This window comes from Saccopteryx bilineata, chromosome 2, assembly GCF_036850765.1.
Source record: "Saccopteryx bilineata isolate mSacBil1 chromosome 2, mSacBil1_pri_phased_curated, whole genome shotgun sequence".
NCBI classification, from domain to species: domain Eukaryota; kingdom Metazoa; phylum Chordata; class Mammalia; order Chiroptera; family Emballonuridae; genus Saccopteryx; species Saccopteryx bilineata.
Window position 1 is genome coordinate 298,045,015 of NC_089491.1, and position 24,858 is coordinate 298,069,872.

The window sequence follows — 24,858 nt, forward strand, 5'->3', positions numbered from 1 at the left end:
GTCTGATGCTAAAATCTCATGGTAATATTTATAATCCATAAATAAATTATGGACTATATTTTGAAAGAGGTAAATATCTGAAACCACTAAGAACTGAAAATTGTAGCCGATGGGAGAACATGAAAGTGGGAGGAATGGAGACTGCTCTCCTATTTACTCACTGAAATGAGGCTTTATGCTAAGATTTAACTTTTGAAACATAAACACATTTCTTAAGCTTTCTGGGTTTCCTTTTTTTTCCACTGTAAAACAGAGATAATGATAATACCAATAAAGCTACTATTAAAAGCATGTGAGATAATGGGGTAAAACGCTTTCGTGAACATTCTCATTTCAGTTGGACACTTTTTCAGAAGAATTATTCCACAGATAGGTTGAGAGGAGCCACAGTAGAAATATACAAGTATCCAAGAACTGAGATCTGGAATGTCAACTGATCTAATGCCCGATATGCACGAGCAGCAGTGAGCACGTGATCTAAGTGCACAGGAATTACCAAGGAAGACCTCTTCCGGTCTGAAATCAAAGAAGCTTGGAGTAGATCTTGCATAACTGGATTTGACTCCTGTTCCAACTGAACTAACCATGTGTTCTTATGTTCTTAGACAACATACCTGCTGAACTCAGTCTCTGGCTTCCTTGCCTATAAAAGAGGAGGTAACGGCACCTGCCCTGAAGAGCTGTTGTGATGGTTAAATGTGAAAAAAGATCCTTGTGCAGGAGCTGGCACTGTTTCTTCTTTGACAAAGGACGGCAGATACAACACCCAACTGAGTTTGCTCCTGAGAAAGACAACCCTAACCTTCAATTCTAACAGAATCAAGTATCCAGTGTTAGCCAAGCAAAGCCTCCTGAGAATGAGTCCACCCTGTTCTCCCTTCTGTCAAAACCTTTAATTAGATAACAATAGATATTCACTGTAGGAAAGATTGAAAATATAAATGGGCAAAAGCAAGAAAATATGTATCGCAAATAATCCCACTAGTAAGAGTTAACCACCATTAACTTTTTAGTGCATAACCTTCCATAAACTATTCAGTTTTTTTTAAATAAAAATAAAATTTCATTAAATATATATATTATTCTTTACTCTTCATTTTCATCTTTCTTTGCAGTGGAAGTATTTCAACATCATCACTTTGAATAGCAGCAGTCAACTTGACAGATGTCCTGCACCTTTTATAATAATACCCTTTCTTGCCACCCCTCAGGGGATTGACAGTGGTTGTTGTAGTACCTATTCCAGCCTGTTGGGGGGACTACAGGGTTGACACCAGAGAAAAATGCAAGAGCCACCTTAAGCTGTGTGTTTCAATACACGCTGGTAATCACAAGTACATTGATTCCAACACAGCTCATCTCAAACAAGGCCAGCAGCTGCTCAGTGTGCTTTTTAAAGCCACATTTATTTCTAGGTCTTGGAGGAATGTAAGATATTTTGGAAGTCCTGCACATTTCTGACTTCTCAGAACTTTAAAAAAATTAATATACACAATATAACAATACACACAAATATACACAGCACACTTCACTTATATATATACATATATATATATAGAGAGAGAGAGAGAGACTACATCTCATATACATAACACACATTGTACATAATACATAAAAACATGTAAGTAAATATATATGTGAAAATATTTTGCACTAATATGTGTACACTATTTTGGGAAGGAGGGGCTATCTCACCCCTTTATTGATAATAGGAACACTGGAAACCCAAGTTCTACCACTTCCAATGAGCAATTTAGATTTTCTTGGCAGAAAAGAGACCCCAGTCTAGAAACATACATCCAAATCTCTACCATGTACATAATAAGATTTTGCCTTTTCCTGGGTTCATCAAGAGAAAACTGCTTGGCACTAGACTGTGATGATCACAACCACCATTTCTCTGTGCTGTACAGGTGTGGACATCAGGGACGTTCAGGTGAAGAGTCTAACCCACTAACCACCTAGAAAAGCCAGTTTTAACCACTTATACTCAAGCCGGGGCTCTCGTCTTTGCCTCAGTGTTTCTTTCCCAGGTTGCAGTTCCCCAGAGGGAGAGTTTGTGCTGTGCGCTGAGCAGGGGGTGTGAATATACAGCGAGTGACGAGCACCTGACCCTGCCTTGCTCTCGGCTGACGGAAAGGGACTGGAAAGGCAGCCAAATTCAGGAGCTGGCCCGACCCCACTCTGGTCAGTCCACAAATAACTGAAAATTGACTCTCTTTCAAAGCCTTCTCTCTGTCAGATCATAGACTCAGTAATGGAAAGTTGAAAAAGAACCTTTGAAAATACTTCTGCCATATTAAACACATTTAAACTAAAAGGTGGAATTATTTGTAGAATTCCACCTCTCAGACCAGAGGGGTTAAGGCTTGGGCTCAGATCCCCACAGAGAGAAAATGTACAACCCCCGAATCACACATTGTATCTCCTGCATCATTAATGATCCTCCTCAGTGGGAGACAACAGAGGGGGGAACCCACGGGTCGTCCTCCACCGAGGGACTCTGTTCATAACAACATGCCCTGCTTTTGCTAGCACAAGAGTCCCAGTGAGTGCTAACAAGCTGGCACAACAGGCTAATTCAAAGTGTGGGATTAATACCTTAATTTAATGCTCTCCTATTTGGGTAAATGGTTTGCATTTCTAGATTTTTAAATTTGGCATCCAATCCCTTGAAAGGGGGACCATCTGGCCTCTCTAATCTCTGTCATGTCAGCCTTCTCACCTCAACGTGGCTTTTCAACGTTTCTGACTTTAGGCTGTGTGCGTGCTGCTTTCCTAGCTTGTCTTCTCCTCTCTACTGACCATCCTACTCGAGTCCCAGCTCGAGCTATTTTAGCACCTGAGGTGAGGCTGTGGAGCCATCCTCAGGTCCTGGGGCCAACTTGCATGAATCAATCGAGCCATGGCTGTGGGAGAAGAAGAGAGAGAGATAAGGGGGAAGGATGGAGAAGCAGATGGTCGTTTTTCCTGTGTGCCCTGATTGGTAATCGAACCCGGGACTTCCACATGCCTGGTCGATGCTCTACCACTGAGTCAACCAACCAGGGCCAACAAGACCATTCTTTAACTTCACCTTACTTGACCCTTTACTGGCATCAATACCAATGGCCACTCCGTCCATGAAATTCCCTTTTTCTTGGTTTCTGTGAAATCACCCTCTGGATTTTCCTCTTTCTTCCTCCATCTAACTTCTAAATAAATGTTGGTTCAGTCCTAGGCTATTGCCTTATCTCTCTTTCTGCTTGTTTTCTTTAGAAAGTCTCAAACATTTCCATGGCTCCAAACATCATCTACATCATCCCAAATGTCTGCTTCTTGCCTGGACCTTTCTTCTGAGCAATGCCTGGAAAGCCTAACCCAGACATTATTTTTTATGTTTATGGAGACAAGTCCATTTTTCATATAGATCATTTAGGTCTTCATAGAAAAAAACTCTTATCTTATGGTTTTATTGCCTCTTTAATCTGATAGGAATCGAGGCAAGATACTTTATTCATGTAGAAATATATTATCAATAGACTCTACATTTACACCCCGACAGCTCAGTTCACCACCTGCACTGAAGCACTGAAGGAGAAAGCAAAACAAGGAATTAGGAGGGAGGAATCGTGTCTTTCACTCAAAGGTCTCCAGTGCTCTGCAAATTGTCTTCTACATAGCATGCTTTGCCTTTTTTTTTTTTCATAAATGAACAAATGAGGAATTGAAGGACAAGGTTGGCTGTACAAGGGAGCTCAGCATGGAGAGAATGGCTTATCTACAGTGAGCACCTGATCTCTATTTGTTAAAATGAATCTAAGTAGCAGAGGAATAGATCATGAGCCATCGCCAAATAGAACAACGTCTCGGAGCAGTTGGCTTTGTATTTCTCCAGCAAGTGAGTTGGGGCTGGGAAAGGGTTTTCTAATCAGGCCACTAATAACATACATCTTGCCAGCTGGTGAGTTAGGATTCCACAGAACTAAGTAATCATTGGTTGGATCATCTTGATAATTTTACAACCAATTATCCTTTTAAATTGGCTGATCCCTCCAACTCTTGGGATTTCTGTGCCTATACTTTCAAAATCAAACTGTTCAATACAGCTGATAAACTAAACGGACATCACCCAGAGCCATGGTCTCTTGAGTTCTTTCTGACACTAGGGCGTCAGATCCCTCCCAGAAGTATTGACAGACCCTCCATGGTTTTCACTGGAGGCATGTTTCCTTGGTTAAGCCTATAAATAGACACTTTGCTGCTTCAGAGAATATAAATCAGCTTAGTGGGACACTCTTGGGGTAAAGAAGGGGGAGAGAAGAGGGAGGAAGACATTTATGCTATTCGATGAAATGGAAATCAGGAGTGCGGGTGGGTGACAGCTTGGGACGTGGACTCTCCATTGTGTTGGAATAACTGACAAGCAGCCCGAAGGTGTCTTCCTTCAAAGGAGAGATCACACTGAGAATTGGCAAGAAGTAGAGTCGGTCTACTGATGCTTCAAACCATTTCCACCTATTAGATGATTTCAATGCTGAACACAAATTCTGGCTCCCTGGGAGAGCACTTGTATAGAGAAAAGCTGTGATGCTTCTGCAGTAACTCATCTCTTTGTCCACACAGCTTGGTGCTTATAATGAAAAATGCGTTTTGTTAGCTTTCTGCAGCTCTGCCTCCGGTGAGTCACAGCCAATAATCCCCCCTCTCACAAAGCAGCAGGCTGATTCCTCCCTACCCCTTTCTTTCCTATATTTTGTGCACTGAGCATTAAAATAGCATTTTGCTATTACTAGACCAATTAGTATCTACCCTGCTACAAAATAAAATATACTCCCTGTATGATGCTTAATAAGCCTCACCTTAGCAAGTTGTTCCAGTATTCAATCTATTCTTCAGGCTGCTGCATAAACCTACTCCCTCTTATACTTCTCTCGGTGAAGTCAGAAAATATCATTCATTCAACAAATACTTAATGCATGCTTACTCTGTGCCAGGCAATGAGATAAATGTCAATACAGATTTCTGACCTCATGAGGCTTACAGTGCAGTAATGCAGCTAAGGATCACACAAGTTATTATATAAAACTATTCTATTGCCACTGTGACAAGTTCAGCAGACAAGACCATGTAGCAGGTGCCCAACATGAGTTGTTGAGACTTGATTGGCTTAGAAGGGTCAGTGAAGGGTACCCATACAAGGCATCATTCAAGCTGAAATCTGAAGGATGAATAGGGTGGAGGAAAAGAAGAGAGAGCATCCTAGGGAATGGAAGAGGCTGTATGGGAGCTGAGGCTGGAGGGGCCAGGCAGGTCAATAAAAAGGAGAACAGAGTGTGAGGGGAGAAGGGGAGAAAAGATGAGAAGAGGTAGCAAGGTCAAGATCGAGCAAGGCTTCACACAGGTCATCTTAAATACTGTGGACTTTGTTCGAAGAAAATGGGATGCCACTCAGGATTTTAAGGAGGGCAAGAACATGGGTAAGATTTTATTGAGAACCAGCACTCAGCGCTATGAGGATAATGAGTTGAAGAAGGCAGAAGTGGAAGCAGGGAAACTAGTTAAAAGCTACGTGGTAGACCTCACAAGAAATTAGAACGATTGGATTGGGATGACTCAGTGGAAATGGAAACAAGTATTAATAATAATAAATCAAGATTTACCTAAGAGATAAAATGTACAGTACAAACAGGAAGAACTGAGACAGGGGCAAACAAAGAATGCCTTCATGGTTTTGGACCTGAATAGACAGATAATGGTGCCATTTGTAGAAACAGAGAATGCTCAAAGGAAAGGAGTTGGTTGGAACTACTGAGAGATAAGGGTACAGGAGTTCAGTACTACACGTGCTAAGTCAGAGAGAGATATCTGTGAGATATTTGAGTGAAGAAATGAAGTGGCCAGTTGGATATATGAGGTACTACACATTAATGAAGATCATTCTAAATTATAGCAGAGTCAAATACTATACATTTTTTTTTATATTTTTTCTAGAAAGCAATATGTTCTAGAACTTCACTGCTCAAAATGGACGTTGTTAGGCACATGGGGCTACTTAGATTTAAATTAATTAAAATTAAATAAATTTAAAACTTTGTTTCTCAAGTGCTCAATGTGGCTAGTGATTAATGCAGTGGATAGTACAGTGGACATTTCCATTATGGCAAAAAGTTTGATCAACATCCCTGTCTAGAACATCAGAGGGCTTGCTATTTACTACACTCAGCTCTGCCTAGTCTCTCGGTGAGTATTTGTCATTCTATCAACACCAAGAAATGGAATCCCACTATACTGCATGCCCCAGACAAAGCTTTGAGGTTGAAGATGAAGAAGATATGTAAAATAAGGAATGATAATCCTTGTTATTCAGGTATCTTTCGATCTATCTTTAAAAAATAGGTGAAGGATGAATGCTATGGAGAGAGTGTACAAGGGGCATGGGGAGAGAATTCACATTGTAACAATATTATCAGATCAATTGGGGCGACTAAAGTCAGATGAAAGGAGGTGCAAGGAGACATTAAGTCTTTGTTTAGATTTTGACAAAATATTAGGAGATGGATTCATGGAAAGAGAGGAAACAGTATTTTCAAAAGGGTTGTGTACTTTGGGAATACCAGCCATGTTTTTCTGAAAATGAACAGAATCTGAGAATCTGCTGAACCACATAAGAAACAGAGTAACAGAGGGAAGAGTCCCTGGGTGGACAAGCAGATGCATTAATTATGCACTGATGTAACATTGAGGCTAACTCAGCCACTGAGCTAACCCCTGGGGATATCGATAGTAATGGGGATCCTGACCCTGTACTCTAGAGACCCTAGTCTAACCAGCCATGACCAACTACCAGGCTGTCAGGATAGAAGAGAGCCGATAAAAATAGGCTTTACAAAATATGCTCTTGCTCAATAAATATGTAAACTAAACACTATATTTGCAATATATAAGGCAACTATCTCACCAAAAATGCATATTCTAAAAGTACTATACTCCTAGGTAGTAGAATTGTGGCTAGAAATTCAAATGAGGGAAACACGTGAGGGTCCCTGAATGAGCTGTGACGGGACAGAGAGGACAGACACTGAGTGCTTCTCCTGTGCATGTTTTCACCAACTTCATTCATTTTTAACCCACATGAACCAGCCCTAAGCTACAGAAGACACTCTGGGTTACTCTTTAGCATTTTAGATTTTAAAATCTATTAATAACATAAGCTATAGCTCAAAATCTACAGAGCACTGCTTAACATTAAGTTCAAGGTCAATGCTGGACCTCCCGTGAAGGAACGTGAGAAGTGTGACAGGGCTTCAGCCTGGGCTGCATAGAACTCTCTGGCCTCCTCGGGTGATGACGGGCTTCCGGCTTTGGGAGCGGCCACTCAGCTTTCAGGACGAAGACCGGAACCTTCCTGACACCACCTTTCATGCTGTTTCTTGGTGTTACACAGACATGGCTTCCACTGAAATTTCATTTTCTATTGGAATTAACTGACATTTCTTTTCTACTGATTGGTGTGTAATACTACTAAATTAAATATTGATCTTTAAACATGCACGAGCATATTTAAATTCCTTCAGATGTCTTATTTTGCTATGTACTTCGTATCAGTTCTTATTGAAATACCTGTCCACCTGTACTATGGCTAGCTTCAGAGAAAGATATTTAAATGTATTCTATTTTGGTAGACTTAGTTTTAAAAACATATACTTGCTTTAGTTACATAAACTGATGGAATTCAGCCATATTAATCATTTCCCACTGAATTTCTTGTGTTTTATTGCCTACTGTGAACACTACTAATGCCAGCATCTTTCTGTCTAGCTTCTTTTTTCCGCATTATCAGAACATTGCTATATATTCAGACCTGACGACTTCCTACAAGATTCTAATGTATCACATACCATATCTGCATGATAAAACATTGACTCATAGTCTAAAATCACTTAAAATGTGTACAGCAAAGTGATTAATTTATTTTCTAAATCATTTTCCCGTAGAGTTGGAATGTCTTATCCTTAGCTTTTCTTTTAATGCTCCTATAACCCTAACTATCAAATTAGCAGACTAAAATACCAGTACTACTCAGTGCTGGCAAGGGCACATTCACACACTGTTGGGGGAGAGGGGTGTAAACTGACACACTTTGTCTGCAGGGCAGTGAGGGAAGAGTTAAACAGCATGCATGACAAACCTTAACAGTGAGAAAACCTTTTTTATTTTTAAGTGAGAGGTGGGGAGGCAGAGACAGACTCCCTCATGTGCCCCAGTCGGGATCCACCTGGCAAGCCCCCTACCAGGCGATGCTCTGCCTATCTGGGCCACTGCTCCACTGCTCGACAACTTAGCTATTTTAGTGCCTGAGGCAAGGCCATGGAGCCTTCTTCAGCACCCAGGGCCAACTTTGCTCGAACCGTTTGAGCCATGGCTGAGGGAAGGAAAGAAATAGAGAGAGATAGAGAGGTGAGGTGGAGAAGCAGATGGTTGCTTCTCCTGTGTGCTATGACTAGGAATTGAACCTGGAACTTCCACATGCCGGGCAACACTCTACTGCTGAGCTAACCAGCCAGGGCCAACATGAGAAAACCTTTAACATAGCAATTTTACATATAAGAATTCATCCTGGTTATGATATTCATCTCAATGTGATTGATAAGTGCAAAAATTCAGAATACCATGATTATTAATAGAAGACTAAATGAACTATAGTGCATCCAATAATGAAATTTTATGGATCCATTAACAAGGGTTATTAGAAATGGATTTGGTGACATAGAAAGGTGGCCCTGACACAACCAGTCTCAGGAATACCATTTGCCTTAAATGTTATGCATGTGTATACACACAAATATGCATGTGTATACGTATATACAGAAAATATCTGGAAGAACGGAAGATTAACAGTGTTTTCTATTGAGGCGTTTTTCTCTTCTATTCTTATCTACATGTTCTAATTTTTATATAATAAACATGTACTGTTTTTATAATTAAAATATTAACTTTTTAAAACAGCTAAATTAAACTTTTTTTAACTTACTACCTCTAGATCTACCGGGGCTTGGAACCCATCAGATGACCGCCTTCCCACCCAAACCCAGCCCCCTGGCTCAGCGCCCCTCACACACGAGCAAGGCTCCTGCTCACCAAGCTATCCTGGATGCATGGGGTCTCCACGAGCCTCCGGACTCCGTTCTCCACGGTGACTCCCAGCCAGTTGAGTGCTGCCCAGCACCACAGGTAGTCGTGTCCGCCATGCCAGTAGCTCACAAATGTAAATGTCATCGCAGTGGAAAACAGTGTCCCCAGCAGGCCGTGCTGGGACCCACCCACTGGAATGTACACATACCTAGAGAAAGAAGAGGCTGGTAAGAGCCATGCAAAGGGCTGCCCTGTAATACAGCCGGTCCCAGACTTGACTCTTCTGTCACATGTTGATACGCCCCACAAGCAGACCCTTCCTTATTTCCAGGAAACCACAGAGCACTCCTTGAATTCTCCATCACATAAGGAGTCAACGAAAACACAAGCCTCAGTCCTGTCGGGCTTGAGGGCAAATGAACACACAGCTAAAGACGTCTTATTACCAAAGCAAACAGCAATCACAGGAGGCAGGGTGAGGACTAATGGATTAAGTCTCTAAAAGGGATGTATCCAGTTTTTTCTGATTTACTTATTTCACTCCATATAATATTATCAAGGTCCATCCATATTATTGTAAATGATCTGATGTCATCATTTCTTATGGCTGAGTAGTATTCCATAGTATATATGTACCAAAGTTTTTGATCCACTCGTCCACTGTCAGAAAAAACTAAGAACTAAAGACAATTTGACTTTGGGTGAGGGTTATGCAACATAATTAAATGACAAAATAATCTGGAGATGTTTTCTCTGAACATATGTACCCTGATTTATCAATGTCACTGAATTAAAATTAATAATAATAATAAAATAAAAAAATAAAAATAAAAGGGATGTATCCAGCTTGACCAGGAGGTGGCACAGTGGATAGAGCATCAGACTGAGATGCAGAAGACCCAGGTTTGAAACCCTGAGGTCGCTGGCTTGAGCGCAGGCTCATGTGGTTTGAGCACAGCTCACCAGCTTGAACCCAAGGTCGCTGGCTTGAGCAAGGGGTCACTTGGTCTGCTGTAGCCCCCTGGTCAAAGCACATATGAGAAAGCAATCAATGAACAACTAAGGAGTCTAAGGAGCTGCAAAAAAGAATTGATGCTTCTCATCTCACCCTTCTTGTCTGTCTGTCCTTATCTGTCCCTCTCTCTGTTTCTGTCACACACACACAAAAATACATATTATATAAATATATGAGGAGTGACTGACTACTGTTTATAAAAATTTTGCAGATAATTGTTTTATAACTAAAACAAGTTAATAGTAACACAAATACTCTTCTCCCCTAACATAACTGTTTCATTTTGAGATTTTTATCGTATCTCCTATATTCAAGTGAGCTGTACTGTATATGTCAGAAAACCCAGTATAGAATAAAAACCTCTCATCATCTGCACGAGTGGGTCTTCATATTGGATCCAATGCCAACAAGGACGTATTTTCAAGCTGGTGACAAGGAAGCACCAAGCTCCATAATTACTCGCTCAGCTATTTCAGGCGACTCTGGGTGCTGGGGCTTTGTTACTTTGCCTTCAAAATGATAGCCAACAAAAAATTCCTTTTGTTGTAGAAATTCATCTATGGCAGGTCTCCAAGGACATGAGGCTGCTTGTTTTAAACCAGAAGAGAGCACGGTTTCCAGGCTGGGAGATAAAAATCCCTTCTTCCCTCTTAGTTTCTAGGAGGTGGGTGGTAGGGCAGAGGGCGAGGAAACAGGTTATTTCCTTTTATAAATTCTATCAGTCTTGTGTCAGCTCCATCATTAATAACAACAGAAATGGGTCTCTCTTTGAGCAAAGCAGTAGTATGACCCCGCTCCAGTGCACGGTGAAATTGATTTCCCAGTGGAAGAAAGTGCCACCTTCTTAACAAAGCAGAAATAAAAGATTTCTTCCTGTCTGCGAGTGTGTGAGCTTGGGCTTGCCCAAGGCCCGCCCCTGCCTGGCTGGCTTCACAGAGTCACGGCCTGCAGAGGCGCTGCCTGAGGACGTGGCGCCATCTGCAGCCACCTCCTCGACATCAGACCATCTCAGAGAATCGATGCAGCACAGCAGTCCTCCGATCAGGGGAGTAAGTGATATAAAATGCGATGGTCTTAATAATGCCTATCCTTGCCCTGGCCAGTTGGCTCAGTGGTAGAGCATCGGCCCAGTGTATGGAAGTCCTAGGTACAATTCCCGGTCAGGGCACACAGGACAGGTGCCCATCTGCTTCTCCACCCCTCCCCCCTTCGTCTTCTCTGTCTCTCTTTTCCTCTCCAGCAGCCAAGGCTCCATTGGAGCAGGGCTGGCCTGGGTGCTGAGGGCAGCTCCATGGCCTCTGCCTCAGGTGCTAGAATGGCTCTGGCAGCAACAGAGAAATGCCCCAGATGGGCAGAGCATCGCCCCCTGGTGGGCGTGCCGGGTGGATCCCGGTCAGGCGCATGTGGGAGTCTGTCTGACTGCCTCCCTACTTCTAACTTCAGAAAAATACAAACAATAATAATAATAATGTCTACCCTTTTGTGAATATCCATGAGCTAGGCGCTTTATGTGTACCATTTCTATTCATTAAAACCACCTCGCAAAACACCAATGGCCAGGCCTATTTTACAGAGGAGAAGTGAAATCAGAACCTAGAATATTCTGGTTTCAGACCTTCCAGGCCTGTGTGCTATTATGCCATTTATCGTAATGGGGCCATTTCCTAGGGACATTTTCCTCTTATTTAACCAAATCATCAAAGCAGTTTCCCCAGAAACACCTACTAGAATTTTATTAACTGAAGAAATGTCCTTGGTAGGAAAGGAATCTTGCTTGGGAGAAAGACGCTCATTATTTCAAAAGAGTTTAGGCCAAAAAGCTCTGTTTCAGAGGCCAGAGGTACAAGTTTAGTTTTTAAATGAGCTAGTTCTTCTGTTCCACATGCAGAGATTACACCTGCCAGCTTGGCCAGCCTGCATCCTGCACCTGTCTGACCATGTGAGAAGTAGGGCGTAGGAAGTTGGTGGCCGGGGGTTGTTGCTGAGTAGGTGTGTGTAAAGGGAGAAGAAAATATCTGTTTCCATCTTATCCACTATGAAAAACTCGGGAATATGCCCTACAGTTGGGGAAAGAGGTAGTGAGAATCCATGCCGTAAATACATCTATCTACCTTAAAGTCACAGCACCCCCCTCTTCCGGGACCTACACAATTGCTCCCTAGCTTGCCACATTGTCTTCAAACCCTTTGCTGAGGACTATTCCCAGATCTCCCCGGGCTAAGAGGATGGGGCACCTAAGATACCTGGCTTTTCTGTCCCATGGCTTAAGTTGAGATGGGCTTGGAGGGCCCCGTCTTGAAGGACCTACTGCTTGGCTGGGTGGAGGCAGCACTCAACGGCTGACACCCTCCTCCAGCTCTGCCTCATCTTGCCAGCCTTATTTCCCAGTGGTTCTCCTGACTACTCTGAACTCCTGAACCAGTGGGGTTCTCACATCTCCATCCCCTCTGATTTTCTCATTCCTGTTCAGTTACATCCAATTGCTTTTCCACCTCCTCCAGGAAGGATATTTTAAATGTTCCAACTCTATTCAACCCAGAGAACCTACTGTTTGTACCACAAATTGAACAGACATTCACCAAAAGATGTCTTTTCTATTATCGTTGTTATTTTAACTGAATGGTAAAATTCCTTCAGGCAGTACTAGATGTATGTGTGTGTGTGTGTGTGTGTTCATGTGTGTACACTAGTAACTAGTCAACAGTATTTACATGTCTAACAACATAATTTCCATTTACTTTGCATAGCCTGTAACAGCTTTTAAACTTGTGAGAAATGTCACCACTTTCACAGACCCATTATGAGCAATTAGGAATGAAGGGATGATTATAAATAAGGCCTTGTCCCAATTATTGGGAGAGGCTTCAGGAGACTTCCATTCCCAAAGAATACAGACAATTGCAGGACCTGAAATCTCTCCACACTTTGTAATCCTATCTGGCCTCAAACCTCTGGAACTACCCCAACCTCAGGAGATTTCAAAAATAAAAAGTACTAGCCTTTTAAAGAGTCTTTAGCAGCTGGGAAGGGCGAGGCTTCTGGCTGCATCACACCTGTGGGATGTGACCTCCCCTTGGCTTCCTCTGGGCTCTGAGATGAGCTCCTGCTTACCGGTCTTGGTAAAGCTGGCCTTGTCCAGCTCTCACGGGCAGCGGCTCTGCTGGCCTGACCCTGGCTCTGGCTTTGGCCTTGGCCTGCACTTGAGTTCTCTTTCTCACAGCTTCCCAGCGATGACCCACTGGTCAAATCCTTGTTCTCTAGGTAATGGACAAAGGCCTGGTGTCCAGTTCTCACAAAGGAAGCTATAGATCTACTTAAGAAAAGCTTTCGCCTGACCGGTGGTGGCGCAGTGGATAAAGCGTTGACCTGGAAATGCTGAAGTCGCCGGTTTGAAACCCTGGGCTTGCCTGGTCAAGGCACATATGGGAGTTGATGCTTCCAGCTCCTCCCCCCTTCTCTCTCTCTCTGTCTCTCCTCCCTCTCTATCTCTCTCTCTCTAAAATGAATAAATAAAAAAATAAAAAATAGGCCCTGGCTGGTTGGCTCAGCGGTAGAGCGTCGGCCTGGCGTGCGGGGGACCCGGGTTCGGTTCCCGGCCAGGGCACATAGGAGAAGCTCTCATTTGCTTCTCCACCCCCCCCCTCCTTCCTCTCTGTCTCTCTCTTCCCCTCCCGCAGTCAAGGCTCCATTGGAGCAAAGATGGCCCAGGCGCTGGGGATGGCTCCTTGGCCTCTGCCCTGGGCGCTGGAGTGGCTCTGGTCGCGGTAGAGCGACACCCCGGAGGGGCAGAGTATTGCCCCCTGGTGGGCAGAGCATAGCCCCTGGTGGGCGTGCCGGGTGGATCCCGGTCGGGCGCATGCGGGAGTCTGTCTGATTGTCTCTTCCCGTTTCCAGCTTCAGAAAAATACAAAAAATAAAAATTAAAATTAAAAAATAAATAAATAAAAATAAAAATAAATAAAATAAATAAATAAAACTTTTTAAAAAGTTTTCAGAAGGAAAATGTGCACAGAAAAGAATATAATTTACTTTTAATATCTTTATGTTTAGTATAGATTATAGTGGAATTTTAAAAAGTAAAAAGCAGCAGATGCTTAATGGGCAAGTAAGGGCTTTATCACCTTCAAAAGGCGAGGAGAAGTGTATTTCCAAAGCAGAGGGCACATTCTGAGGGGGGCAAACTCAGCTCTTTTACTGAAAGATGCTGGCTGTAAGTTTTATATGCAACTCTGGAAAATTACCTATTAAAAATGCCATGCCTTTTTTGGCAACAGAACATTGTGCAATCTCTAAAACAGAAATTAAACTCGGGCTATGTTAGTCTACATTTAAAGTTCTAGGTGCATGTAATTAGGTACCAACAAATTTAAAATAATCAGCTTTTCATTCTGCAAGGCCGGTAGCTCAGTGGGTTGAAGTACCATGCTGATGAACTCAAGCCTATAACTTCCATCCTAGAGAAAGACTCAACTCCACCTTCACTGTCCGAACTCCAGCCCCTCCGAAGCTCTATCTTCCTCACTGCAGAAGAGGCCGAGAAGGTATGAATGGCTCAACCCATTTGTCCTCATCAAGGCCCAAGTAGCAACAGCTACACAGCCCAGGACAAGAAGGAGGGCGGTGCTTGAGAGATATAGATGTGTACTTGGTCTTGCTCTGCCACTTACCAATCTCTGTAACCTTGGCCTTGTCAATTACACCTTGTCCACTGAGTGTGTTCACTGTGTTTACTCTGGAAGCACTCAAATTTTCTGGGGTGTGACTTGCTGTGAAGATCAGGTGAAACAATCTATGTGTAAGGAGCTTACTTACTAATGATGGGCCAGCAGAAGCAAGCTTGCATTCAGGAAAAAACAAGATGTCATTATCATAATGATTAGCATCCCTGTATCCTTCATTAGCATTTGAAAGTACGGAGACCTCTGGCCAGCTCAGGGATGTTCTTTACTTAAAACCAGGGGTCCCCGCCTGACCAGGCGGTGGCGCAGTGGATAGAGCATTGGACTGGGATGCAGAAGGACCCAGGTTCAAGACCCCGAGGTCTCCAGCTTGAGAGCAGGCTCATCTGGCTTGAGAAGAAAAAAAAAAAGCTCATCAGCTTGGACCCAAGGTCGCTGGCTCCAGCAAGGGGTTACTCGGTCTGCTGAAGGTCCCTTGTCAAGGCACATATGAGAAAGCAATCAATGAACAACTAAGGTTTCACAATGAAAAACTGATGATTGATGCTTCTCATCTCTCTCCGTTCCTGTCTATCTGTCCCTATCTATCCCTCTCTCTGTAACAAATAAATTTAAAAAAAAAAAACAAAAAACAACCAGGGGTCCCCAAACTTTTTACACAGAGGGCCAGTTCACTGTCCCTCACACCATTGGAGGGCCGAACTGTAAAAAAAACTATGAACAAATCCCTATGCACACTGCACATATCTTATTTTAAAGTAAAAAACCAAAACGGGAACAAATACAATATTTAAAATAAAAAACAAGTAAGTTTAAATCAACAAACTGACCAGTATTTCAATGGGGACTATGGGCCTGCTTTTGGCTAATGAGATGGCCAATGTCCAGTTCCATATTTGTCACTGCTAGCCATAACAAGTGATATGACGCGCTTCCGGAGCCATGACGTGTGTATCCCGCATCACCGGAAGTAGTACTGTACGTGAGTGCCGCCACATACAGTACTCCAGGAGCACAGGACGTACTCCACAGGATAAGGAGTACATCCTGTGCTCCTCTTACTGACCACCAATGAAAGAGGTGCCCCTTCCAGAAGTGCAGTGGAGGCCGGATAAATGGCCTCAGAGGGCCACATGCGGCCTGCGGGCCGTAGTTTGGGGACCCCTGCTTAAAACCATCAGCCCTAACTATGCCACCATCAGAACCAGGTTGCTGAGTGCTAAGAGCCTTCCCCCCACCACTCCCACCCCTGCTACGTATTTGATACCCACACAGGCCTGTTGATTATGCTTCACCCAGATGCTGACCAGCTGTTCTCCAAACATCTGACATGGGCTACAAGCGGCCTGTAGAGGGCATGTGGGTGAGTCAGAGTAGGCAGTCCCTAACGAAGTGGGGTCCATCACTGACACTTCACCTTCAAGTCACTACATCCCTACCACTCACGTTTCCCCTACCTACAGAGTACAAAAGTCACCTGACCACGTCCTCTCCACGTCATGTGTGACGCGGGGAGCAGGGCTCAAAGTGCCTATATAGGCCTCCTCACCCCACAGGTACAAAGCAGCCTGATAAAGCTCCAGAAAGTGCATCTCAGTGATACATAGGTCTTCGCAGTGTCACAGTCCTCATTTTGCAGACTGAAACAAAACCCCACAAACAGATGGAAGCCAAACACATCTCTTTAAGAAGACATACAGTACTTCAGAACTAGCTTCCGGTCACAGAGGGGGATGGGAAGGCCTGGGGGTGGGGTGGGAGGCAACACCAGGAAAGAGCACCACATTCCCCTCCACGGGGCTGCTGGCCCCTTCTGCCTCCCAGCACACTGAAGCCCTGTGATGCCCAGGGCTCCCGGCCCGTGTCCGTTTTGGCTTATAACTGAACACCATATATAACAGATTCTTTGGAGTTTTGAGCAAAAGAGGCAGAGCAGGAGTTTATACTCTCTAGTGTTGTGGAGCTGAGGCTAATCGCTAATAAAAAGGTCCTCGAAGCCTCAGTTGAATAACCACCAGAGTCTCCCAGCTGCCTGTCTTCCCACCTGCCTCCCAAGGGGATGCGAGGATGCAAGGACACATTCCAACAGCACTTATACGCTGCCCCAGGCCAGATGGAAAGAGGGAGTACCTGAAAAGCTGGACAGAAAGGGGCAAGCCTGGATGTAAGTATAACGTAGGTGTGTGTGCAATCCCCCCTCATTGTCAGAGGGAGAGGGCGCGGGGGGAGCTCTGACCCTTCCCTGCCCTAACACATTTCCCAGCCTCTGCCCCATCGGGAGATCCCAAGCTGGGGTCAAAACGATGAGCACCCTGGGCGCATCCCTCCTCTTATTAGCTAATGTACTTGTTCCTCCTGGATACTCTCTTTTGATCTCTGCCTGTCACCCACATCCTATTCAATGCCACCCCTGCTGGTCCTAATCTCCTTACTCATCTATCAGGGCTGTTAGGAAAATGTTCGTGGTAAAGTGAGATTGTACAACTCAAAAATTACTGTGCTGGGATAATGCCTTGGGGGTCTCTGGAAGAAAGTGCTCTGAAGACAAGAAATGCCTGACTAGAGGCGCTTCATTCTCCTCCGGGTGCACTGTGTGATGATCGGAGGCAGTCATACTAGACGGGGCCCCACAGAGGCAGGGCCCAGAGCCTTGACAAGTGTATATTCTACATTCTCAGGGTGACGTAGAGCATCTCACTCATAAAATCCAATTGGTTGGTATTTCAGGCAAAAACAAAAATTAACAGCTGAAGAAAAAAAGAGGCAGATCTTTGTCCTCAGGAAGCATCTATTCTGAACAAGAGTAGTCAAGTCCTCACCCCCAGGAGGTCCTGCCTACAGTGGATCCCTATTGCATTAAGTTCTAAATTGAAACCCCCCAGCCTGGCTTTGTCAAAGTCGTTTCCAACTGGCTCCCTCCTAGGCCACCAACTCCAGCTTATGAGTCTCCAGAATAGATTCTCCACTCCAGTTAATGAACTTCATTCCTGCACAAGGCCGGGCCCTACAATTACAACCCCTGTCCTCCGACCATGGGAAGCCCCGCCCCCCTCCTTGGGCTGCCTGCTGTCTTTTCCACCATTTGATCTTTCAAATTTTTCATTACAAAGACAATTTCCCCCGTGGATTTCACTGCATGCCGGAGGCTTGTTGATTCTTCATCTCTTAAGAATTCACGGATTCATCTCGGCCTAAGTTATTTCTTCAGACTTTGATGTGCTGCCCTGTAGCATTTCTGAGATGCTCCAGCAGGTCTGAGGGGAGACCTGGAACGGAGTTGGAACATCTCTCTTTCGATTGCTAAATTCAAGGGTGCTCATTAAATCCTGGTACACTCGCTTCTCTGCTTCCTTTCCGTCATCCTGCTCGTGCCCCTGGGTCGTTTTCCTCCCTGGTCTACTTTCCTTTGAGCGTCACTTTCTATAAACAAAACATGACTCTCCAGCTAAAAGTGTGGCTTCCTGAGTCAATGTCACCCTTCACGTCTGCCACCACCACAGTCTTTTTCTTTTAAGTTTGTATAATTAAATTTTATTGGGGGTCACACTGGTTAACATAATTATACATGTTCCAGTTACCCAATTCTACAGCACGTCTCTGTACACTGTATTGTGTGTTCACACCCCCAAGTCCAGTCTCCGTCCATCACCAGGTATCCCCTACACCAGGGGTCCCCAAACTTTTTACACAGGGGGCCAGTTCACTGTCCCTCAGACCGTTGGAGGGCCAGACTATAAAAAAAACTATGAACAAATCCCTATGCACACTGCACATATCTTATTTTAAAGTAAAAAACCAAAATGAGAACAAATACAATATTTAAAATAAAGAACAAGTAAATTTAAATCAACAAACTGACCAGCATTTCAATGGGAACTATGCTCCTCTCACCGACCACCAATGAAACAGGTGCGTGCCCCTTCTGGAAGTGCGGTGGGGGCCGGATAAATGGCCTCAGGGGGCTGCATGCGGCCCGCGGGCCATAGTTTGGGGACCCCTGCCCTACACCCTCCTCCACCTCCTCACCACACTGTTGTCCATGTCCACAAGGGTTAGTTTGTTTGGTTTTTTTCATCCTTTGTTTTGCTCTATCCCTCCACCTCCCTCATCCAAACCACCCCCCCTGGCAGTGCCCATCAGTAGATGAGTGGATAAAAAAAGCTGTGGTACATTTACATCGCCACATTCTTCTCTGAAGTGCTGTGGGGTGTGCAGGTGACACTGACAATGTCAGACTGAATCACAGACACCACGAGGAGGTGCCCTGAGCTGGCAGGTACAGAGAGGCGGGACACGTGCCAACTCCCACTGTCCCAGGAACCTGCCAGGACCACCCAAAAGAAAAGGGAGATTTAACCAAAAGCAAAAGTTCAGTGTTATATGGTTAAAAAATCAAAGTACCCAAGTTGGGAGGTTTAAGACTTGTGATATTAGCTTTAAAAGCTTCAAATGGCTCCTCGTCTGATAGTTCATTTGGTTAGAGCGTCGTCCCAATATGCTAAGGTTTCAGGTTCGATCCCTCGTCAGGCACATACAATAGTCAACCATGAATACATAAATAAGTGGAACAACATCAATCTCTCTCTCTCTCTCTCACATCAACAAATAAAAAATATCAAAAGTCTCAAATGAAACCTTGGACGCACCCATTGATACTGGATACGTATGAGGAGAGGGTATTCACTAGGCCCACAGGAGTGTGTGTGACTTTGAATCTTTGCTGGCTTAATTTTTCTGACAAAATCTCTTCCTTTGCCACAAATGTGACTTCTAAATCCAAGGTGTATTTTGGCCACAATAAAAGTGGTGAGGGATCAGGACCATTGCCAGACATGAACGAATGAACACACACACACACACCCCACCATAGAGCACAGAGGAGGATGGAGTGAGAATGGGTAAGCCAGGGCCACAGATGTCATTGATGGTCCCTTTGGTCCCTTCTCTGGGCCTTGGTTTAAGACTGGGAAGAGTTCAAGGGCTAGGGGGGAACTCAGGAGTAAGGCCTCTATGATTTGGAACATTTGGGAAATAAGAAGAATGTTCTTGGAGGGTTATGGTCAATCCCAGCAGCAGGCTGTTTTGCTAGTGGTTCCCGCTAAAGCAGAGAGAGTCTGTTTTCTGTAGTGGATTTGTAGGACATGAACTCCTGAGATGTTAGCTTAGCTCCCGAGCTCCCCATTTCCCCACCCCTCTGCTGCCAGGACAATAACTTAGGCACTAATGTGCAATGCATGAGAAAATGGTTATCTGAAGGAAGCCCACGGTGAATCTTGACTCGAGGTGACAAATCCTTTCCTAATAGCAAACTTCCACCCCTAATTGATGTGTTTTGTCAATGCAGACACTTGTGCTCTGGACTTTCTTAGAGAGTTGACAACCCAATGGTACTAAAAATGCTCATCTGGGGTGCCCACAGATAGAGTTCAATGCCCAGAAAAGAAGAAAAGTGAAAGAAAATGACAGCGGGTATCTGTGGGCACCACCTTTGAAAACACTGCCATTCAAAACTGTTCTCAGGCGGAAGAAAACAGAGGTCCCAGGTGCCGAAGTAATTTTCAAAAAATAATCAAAGCAAAACGGTTGCTGGTGGTGATGAGGCCGCTCCCTCTCTGGACTGAAATCAGCACTCTGACAGATCAGCTTTGACAGCGCTGTTTCAACTGCCTCTCATTTCTCACAATTATCATCAATAATCTCCATCAGACATGATACATCTTAAGACTGGGGACTGGAAGGGAAAGCTGAAGATGCTTGGGTTTGTGCATGAATGACAATAAGCCCACAGCAGCTTCCAACAAAACCATGCCAGCGACATTTACAGAAACAAAGCAAGAACATCATCCCATGCACGGGAAGCAGTGCCCAGTAAGCACTGTTTGCCTTAATGCAGTGAGAGCCCGGGTGATGCTGCTTATTCAGTAGATTTCACCATAATTGGATGGACTCTTGAGTGCACAGTAGAGATTAATATTTTAAGAGGTGGCATTTTATAGATACAGTCCAAGAAAGACATTCAATGTGTGTCATAAAAGCCAGAGTCTTCCGCAGATTGAAAATACCATCACTCATGCAATAAAATCATAGACATCCAAAGATGTCAGCCATGGAACTGGCTATTGACATGGTAATCCATGTTTGATGTTTGAGACAGTTGCTTCCCAAAGCTTAAGAAAGAAGTGAACCACAAGAATGAAATTGTACTTGCCCCCTAGGCTCCCTCTCAAGGGGGATCAAGATGAGAAAAGATGGTTTACGGGCCGAAGTGTCTTGTGCTTGACTGTTGTCTTATTCCCAGGAAAGGCAGAGAGGATGAGGGGTAATCAGGACCTCCTCGCTACAGGTGGTTAATGTGGCTGCAGAAAGAAGCTGTGTCTTGGGTCTGGGGAAGCAGACATGCCTGGCGTTCAAATGGAAGAAGTGTTCCTCCCAGCTCTTCCCTTCCACGTCACCATCCTGCCCTCCAAGATCATGGCCAGTGAAAGTGAAGACAAGGGGCGGCTCCTAAGAGGAGCCTTATCATGGCGGTCAAAGAGCAGAGATCCCCTAGGAACTCCTGCGTGTCTTGGAGTCTCACTGGCCCAGGCTACGTGCATTAACACAAATCTAAGGTCTGGGTCTCCAACACTATTACTTTCCAGAAGAGGAAGAAGGGCATGGAGGGCTGCAATCTATCTGGGTCCTGTGCTCAAACACAAGGTGGAGGGCAGAAGGGAACCCTGTTGACTCAGAGCTTACCAGCTTCACCTTAGGGGGCACGGATGAGGAAGGTTGTTTTGAGAGCTCAATAAACAGTCTCTTTTTCAATTCCATGGCCAAGGCTAAGAGATAGGGAGCTTCCTTCCAGAACATCCCCTCTTCTCCTAAAAGGAGTCTCTGGAGCCTTCCAGGAGAGAGGGGGGACTGCCCATGCTGTGAAGCATGGAGGTGCTATGGTGCAGCCATGGGCTTGACCCATCCAGGGAGGTGCTGGGCTGGACCAGGCAGAGGGAGCAACCAATCTATTCTTCAGAGTTCAACCATGAGGATGAAATTTCCAGCCCAAATGGTTACCATAATGTCTATGACAACTCTCTGCATGTCCCAGTTATGACAAGACCCTTGAGGCCTCAGACTGGACTCAAGGGTACTGCCCTAAGTGACCTCCCCGGGGACTCCTGGCTCTACACGCCTTGGTCACTTCAGTTCTCAAGGCTCTAGCTCCTCAGCAAGGAGTTTTCTGGGAGAATGGAAACCTCTACGCTACTCCAGATGTCAAGGGTTTCCCAACTCACTAGGGCAAGACGGTCTCCCCAGTCTGAGGACCCTTGTGCTATTCCCCTCAACGTGCAGCCCCAGGCGGTGGGCCTGCGGCTCACCCCACAACCGTCCCCTCCACATACAGTCCTGGGTGGGCAGTGGGCCTGCGGCTCACCTTCCCCAGCCGTCTCCTCCACGTACAGTCCTGGGTGGTGGGCCTGCAGCTCACCCCCCCCCAGCCGTCCCCTCCACATACAGTCCCGGGCAGGTGATGGGCCTGCGGCTCACTTCCCCAGCCATCCCCTCAACGTGCAGCCCCAGGCGGTGGGCCTGCGGCTCACCCCACAACCGTCCCCTCCACATACAGTCCCGGGCAGGTGATGGGCCTGCGGCTCACCCCCCCCCCAGCCATCCCCTCAACATGCAGTCCCAGGTGGTGGGCCTGCAGCTCACCCCCCAGCCGTCCCCTCCACATGCAGTCCCGGGCAGGTGATGGGCCTGCAGCTCACCCCCACCCCAGCCGTCCCCTCCACATACAGTCCCGGGCAGGTGATGGGCCTGCAGCTCACCCCCACCCCAGCCGTCCCCTCCACATACAGTCCCGGGCAGGTGATGGGCCTGTGGCTCACCCCCCAGCCGTCCCCTCCACATACAGTCCCGGGCAGGTGATGGGCCTGCGGCTCACCCCCCCCCCCAGCCATCCCCTCAACATGCAGTCCCAGGTGGTGGGCCTGCAGCTCACCCCCCCCCCCCCAGCCGTCCCCTCCACATACAGTCCCAGGCGGTGGGCCTGCGGCTCACCCCCACAGCCATCCCCTCAACATGCAGTCCCAGGTGGTGGGCCTGCAGCTCACTCCCCCAGCCGTCCCCTCCACATACAGTGGGCCTGCCGCTCACCTTCCCCAGCCGTCCTCTCCACATGCAGTCCCGGGCGGTGGGCCTGCGGCTCACCTCCCTCAGCAGCACCAGCACACATGGCCGCCTCTGGCACAGCTGCGGAATCCTCAGTGCTCTCTCCAGCATCTCCCACACTCCCAGGGCCCCCTAATCCTAGGGTCTATACTGTGTAACTCTTGAAGGGAGCCCACAGGGGTGCACAGCTCTTTGGAGGACCCCAGTCCAAAGTCCCCTCTGGAGTGAGATACCTCATTCCACAAGGTGTCTCCGAGCAGGGCACAGGACTCCACAAGGCCCGGGCCCTCTCATGACTCTGGATGGGTTCAAATACTTTCAACAGGTGTCCTCCCAGGAAAGCGTGTGGGATTCAGGGTAAAAATGTCATCCTTAAGAGCATGAAGCTCTAATGGTGACTCTGAGTTTCACCTGTATAACCTGGAATCCCTTAACTATATGTGATTATCCACCAGAATTAACCCTTTGAGTAGAATGTTCATGTAAGTTCTCACTCAAAGGGTTAACAAAAAACTCACTATTCAAAGGGTTAAACCAAGTGACTCTTGCTCCCAAATCATGTGTGTGTGTGTGTGTGTGTGTGTGTGTGTGTGTGTGTGTTTTAGTGTCTATGAAAGAAATGTACCTGTAAAAAATATGCTGAGGACCAACTATGGCCTAGGTCAGGGGTCGGGAACCTTTTTGGCTGAGAGAGCCATGAACACCACATATTTTAAAATGTAATTCTGTGGCCCTGGCCGGTTGGCTCAGCGGTAGAGCGTCGGCCTGGCGTGCGGGGAACCCGGGTTCGATTCCCAGCCAGGGCACATAGGAGAAGCGCCCATTTGCTTCTCCACCCCCACCCCCTCCTTCCTCTCTGTCTCTCTCTTCCCCTCCTGCAGCCAAGGCTCCATTGGAGCAAAGATGGCCCGGGCGCTGGGGATGGCTCCTTGGCCTCTGCCCCAGGCGCTAGAGTGGCTCTGGTCGCGGCAGAGCAACGCCCCAGAGGGGCAGAGCATCGCCCCCTGGTGGGCAGAGCGTCGCCCCTGGTGGGCGTACCGGGTGGGGCCCGGTCAGGCGCATGCGGGAGTCTGTCTGACTGTCTCTCCCCGTTTCCAGCTTCAGAAAAATTAAAAAAAAAAAAATGTAATTCTGGGCCCTGGCCAGTTGGCTCAGCAGTAGAGCGTCGGCCTGGCGTGCGGGGGACCCGGGTTCGATTCCCGGCCAGGGCACATAGGAGAAGCGTCCATTTGCTTCTCCACCCCCCCCCCTTCCTCTCTGTCTCTCTCTTCTCCTCCCGCAGCCAAGGCTCCATTGGAGCAAAGATGGCCCGGGCGCTGGGGATGGCTCCTTGGCCTCTGCCCCAGCCACTAGAGTGGCTCTGGTCGTGGCAGAGCGACACCCCATGGTGGGCAGAGCACCGCCCCTGGTGGGCGAGCCGGGTGGATCCTGGTCGGGCGCATGCGGGAGTCTGTCTGACTGTCTCTCCCCGTTTCCAGCTTCAGAAAAAAATACAAAAAAAAAAAAATGTAATTCTGTGAGAGCCATACAACGACCTGTGTACCTTACACATTATCCAATAAAAATTTGGTGTTGTCCCGGAGGACAGCTGTGATTGGCTTCAGCCACCCGCAACCATGAACATGAGCGGTAGGAAATGAATGGATTGTAATACATGAGAATGTTTTATATTTTTAACGTTATTATTTCTTTTATTAAAGATTTGTCTGCGAGCCAGATGCAGCCATCAAAAGAGCCACATCTGGCTCGCGAGGCATAGGTTCCCGACCCCTGGCCTAGGTGCTGTGGCAGACACTAAAATAAGATGAATAAAACATCCTCTATCTGCCTAGAGTGGCCAGTCTAGAGGTAGGTAGACATCTAGAGGTCCAGTTAAAAACGCACATCGAAGCAGAAAGA

The 24,858-nt window shown here is 46.1% G+C and overlaps 1 protein-coding gene across 5 annotated transcripts in view; it reads right to left on the reverse strand.

Annotated features, from left to right (window-relative positions):
• Nucleotides 1-24,858, reverse strand: part of HHAT (hedgehog acyltransferase) — a 300,060-nt gene that overhangs the window by 57,180 nt on the left and 218,022 nt on the right. For all 5 annotated transcript variants that reach the window (XM_066261445.1, XM_066261444.1, XM_066261441.1 and 2 more), the window contains one exon: nt 9,121-9,322. In XM_066261445.1, the coding sequence (XP_066117542.1) occupies nt 9,121-9,322 (202 nt within the window). The remainder of the gene's footprint in view (nt 1-9,120; nt 9,323-24,858) is intronic.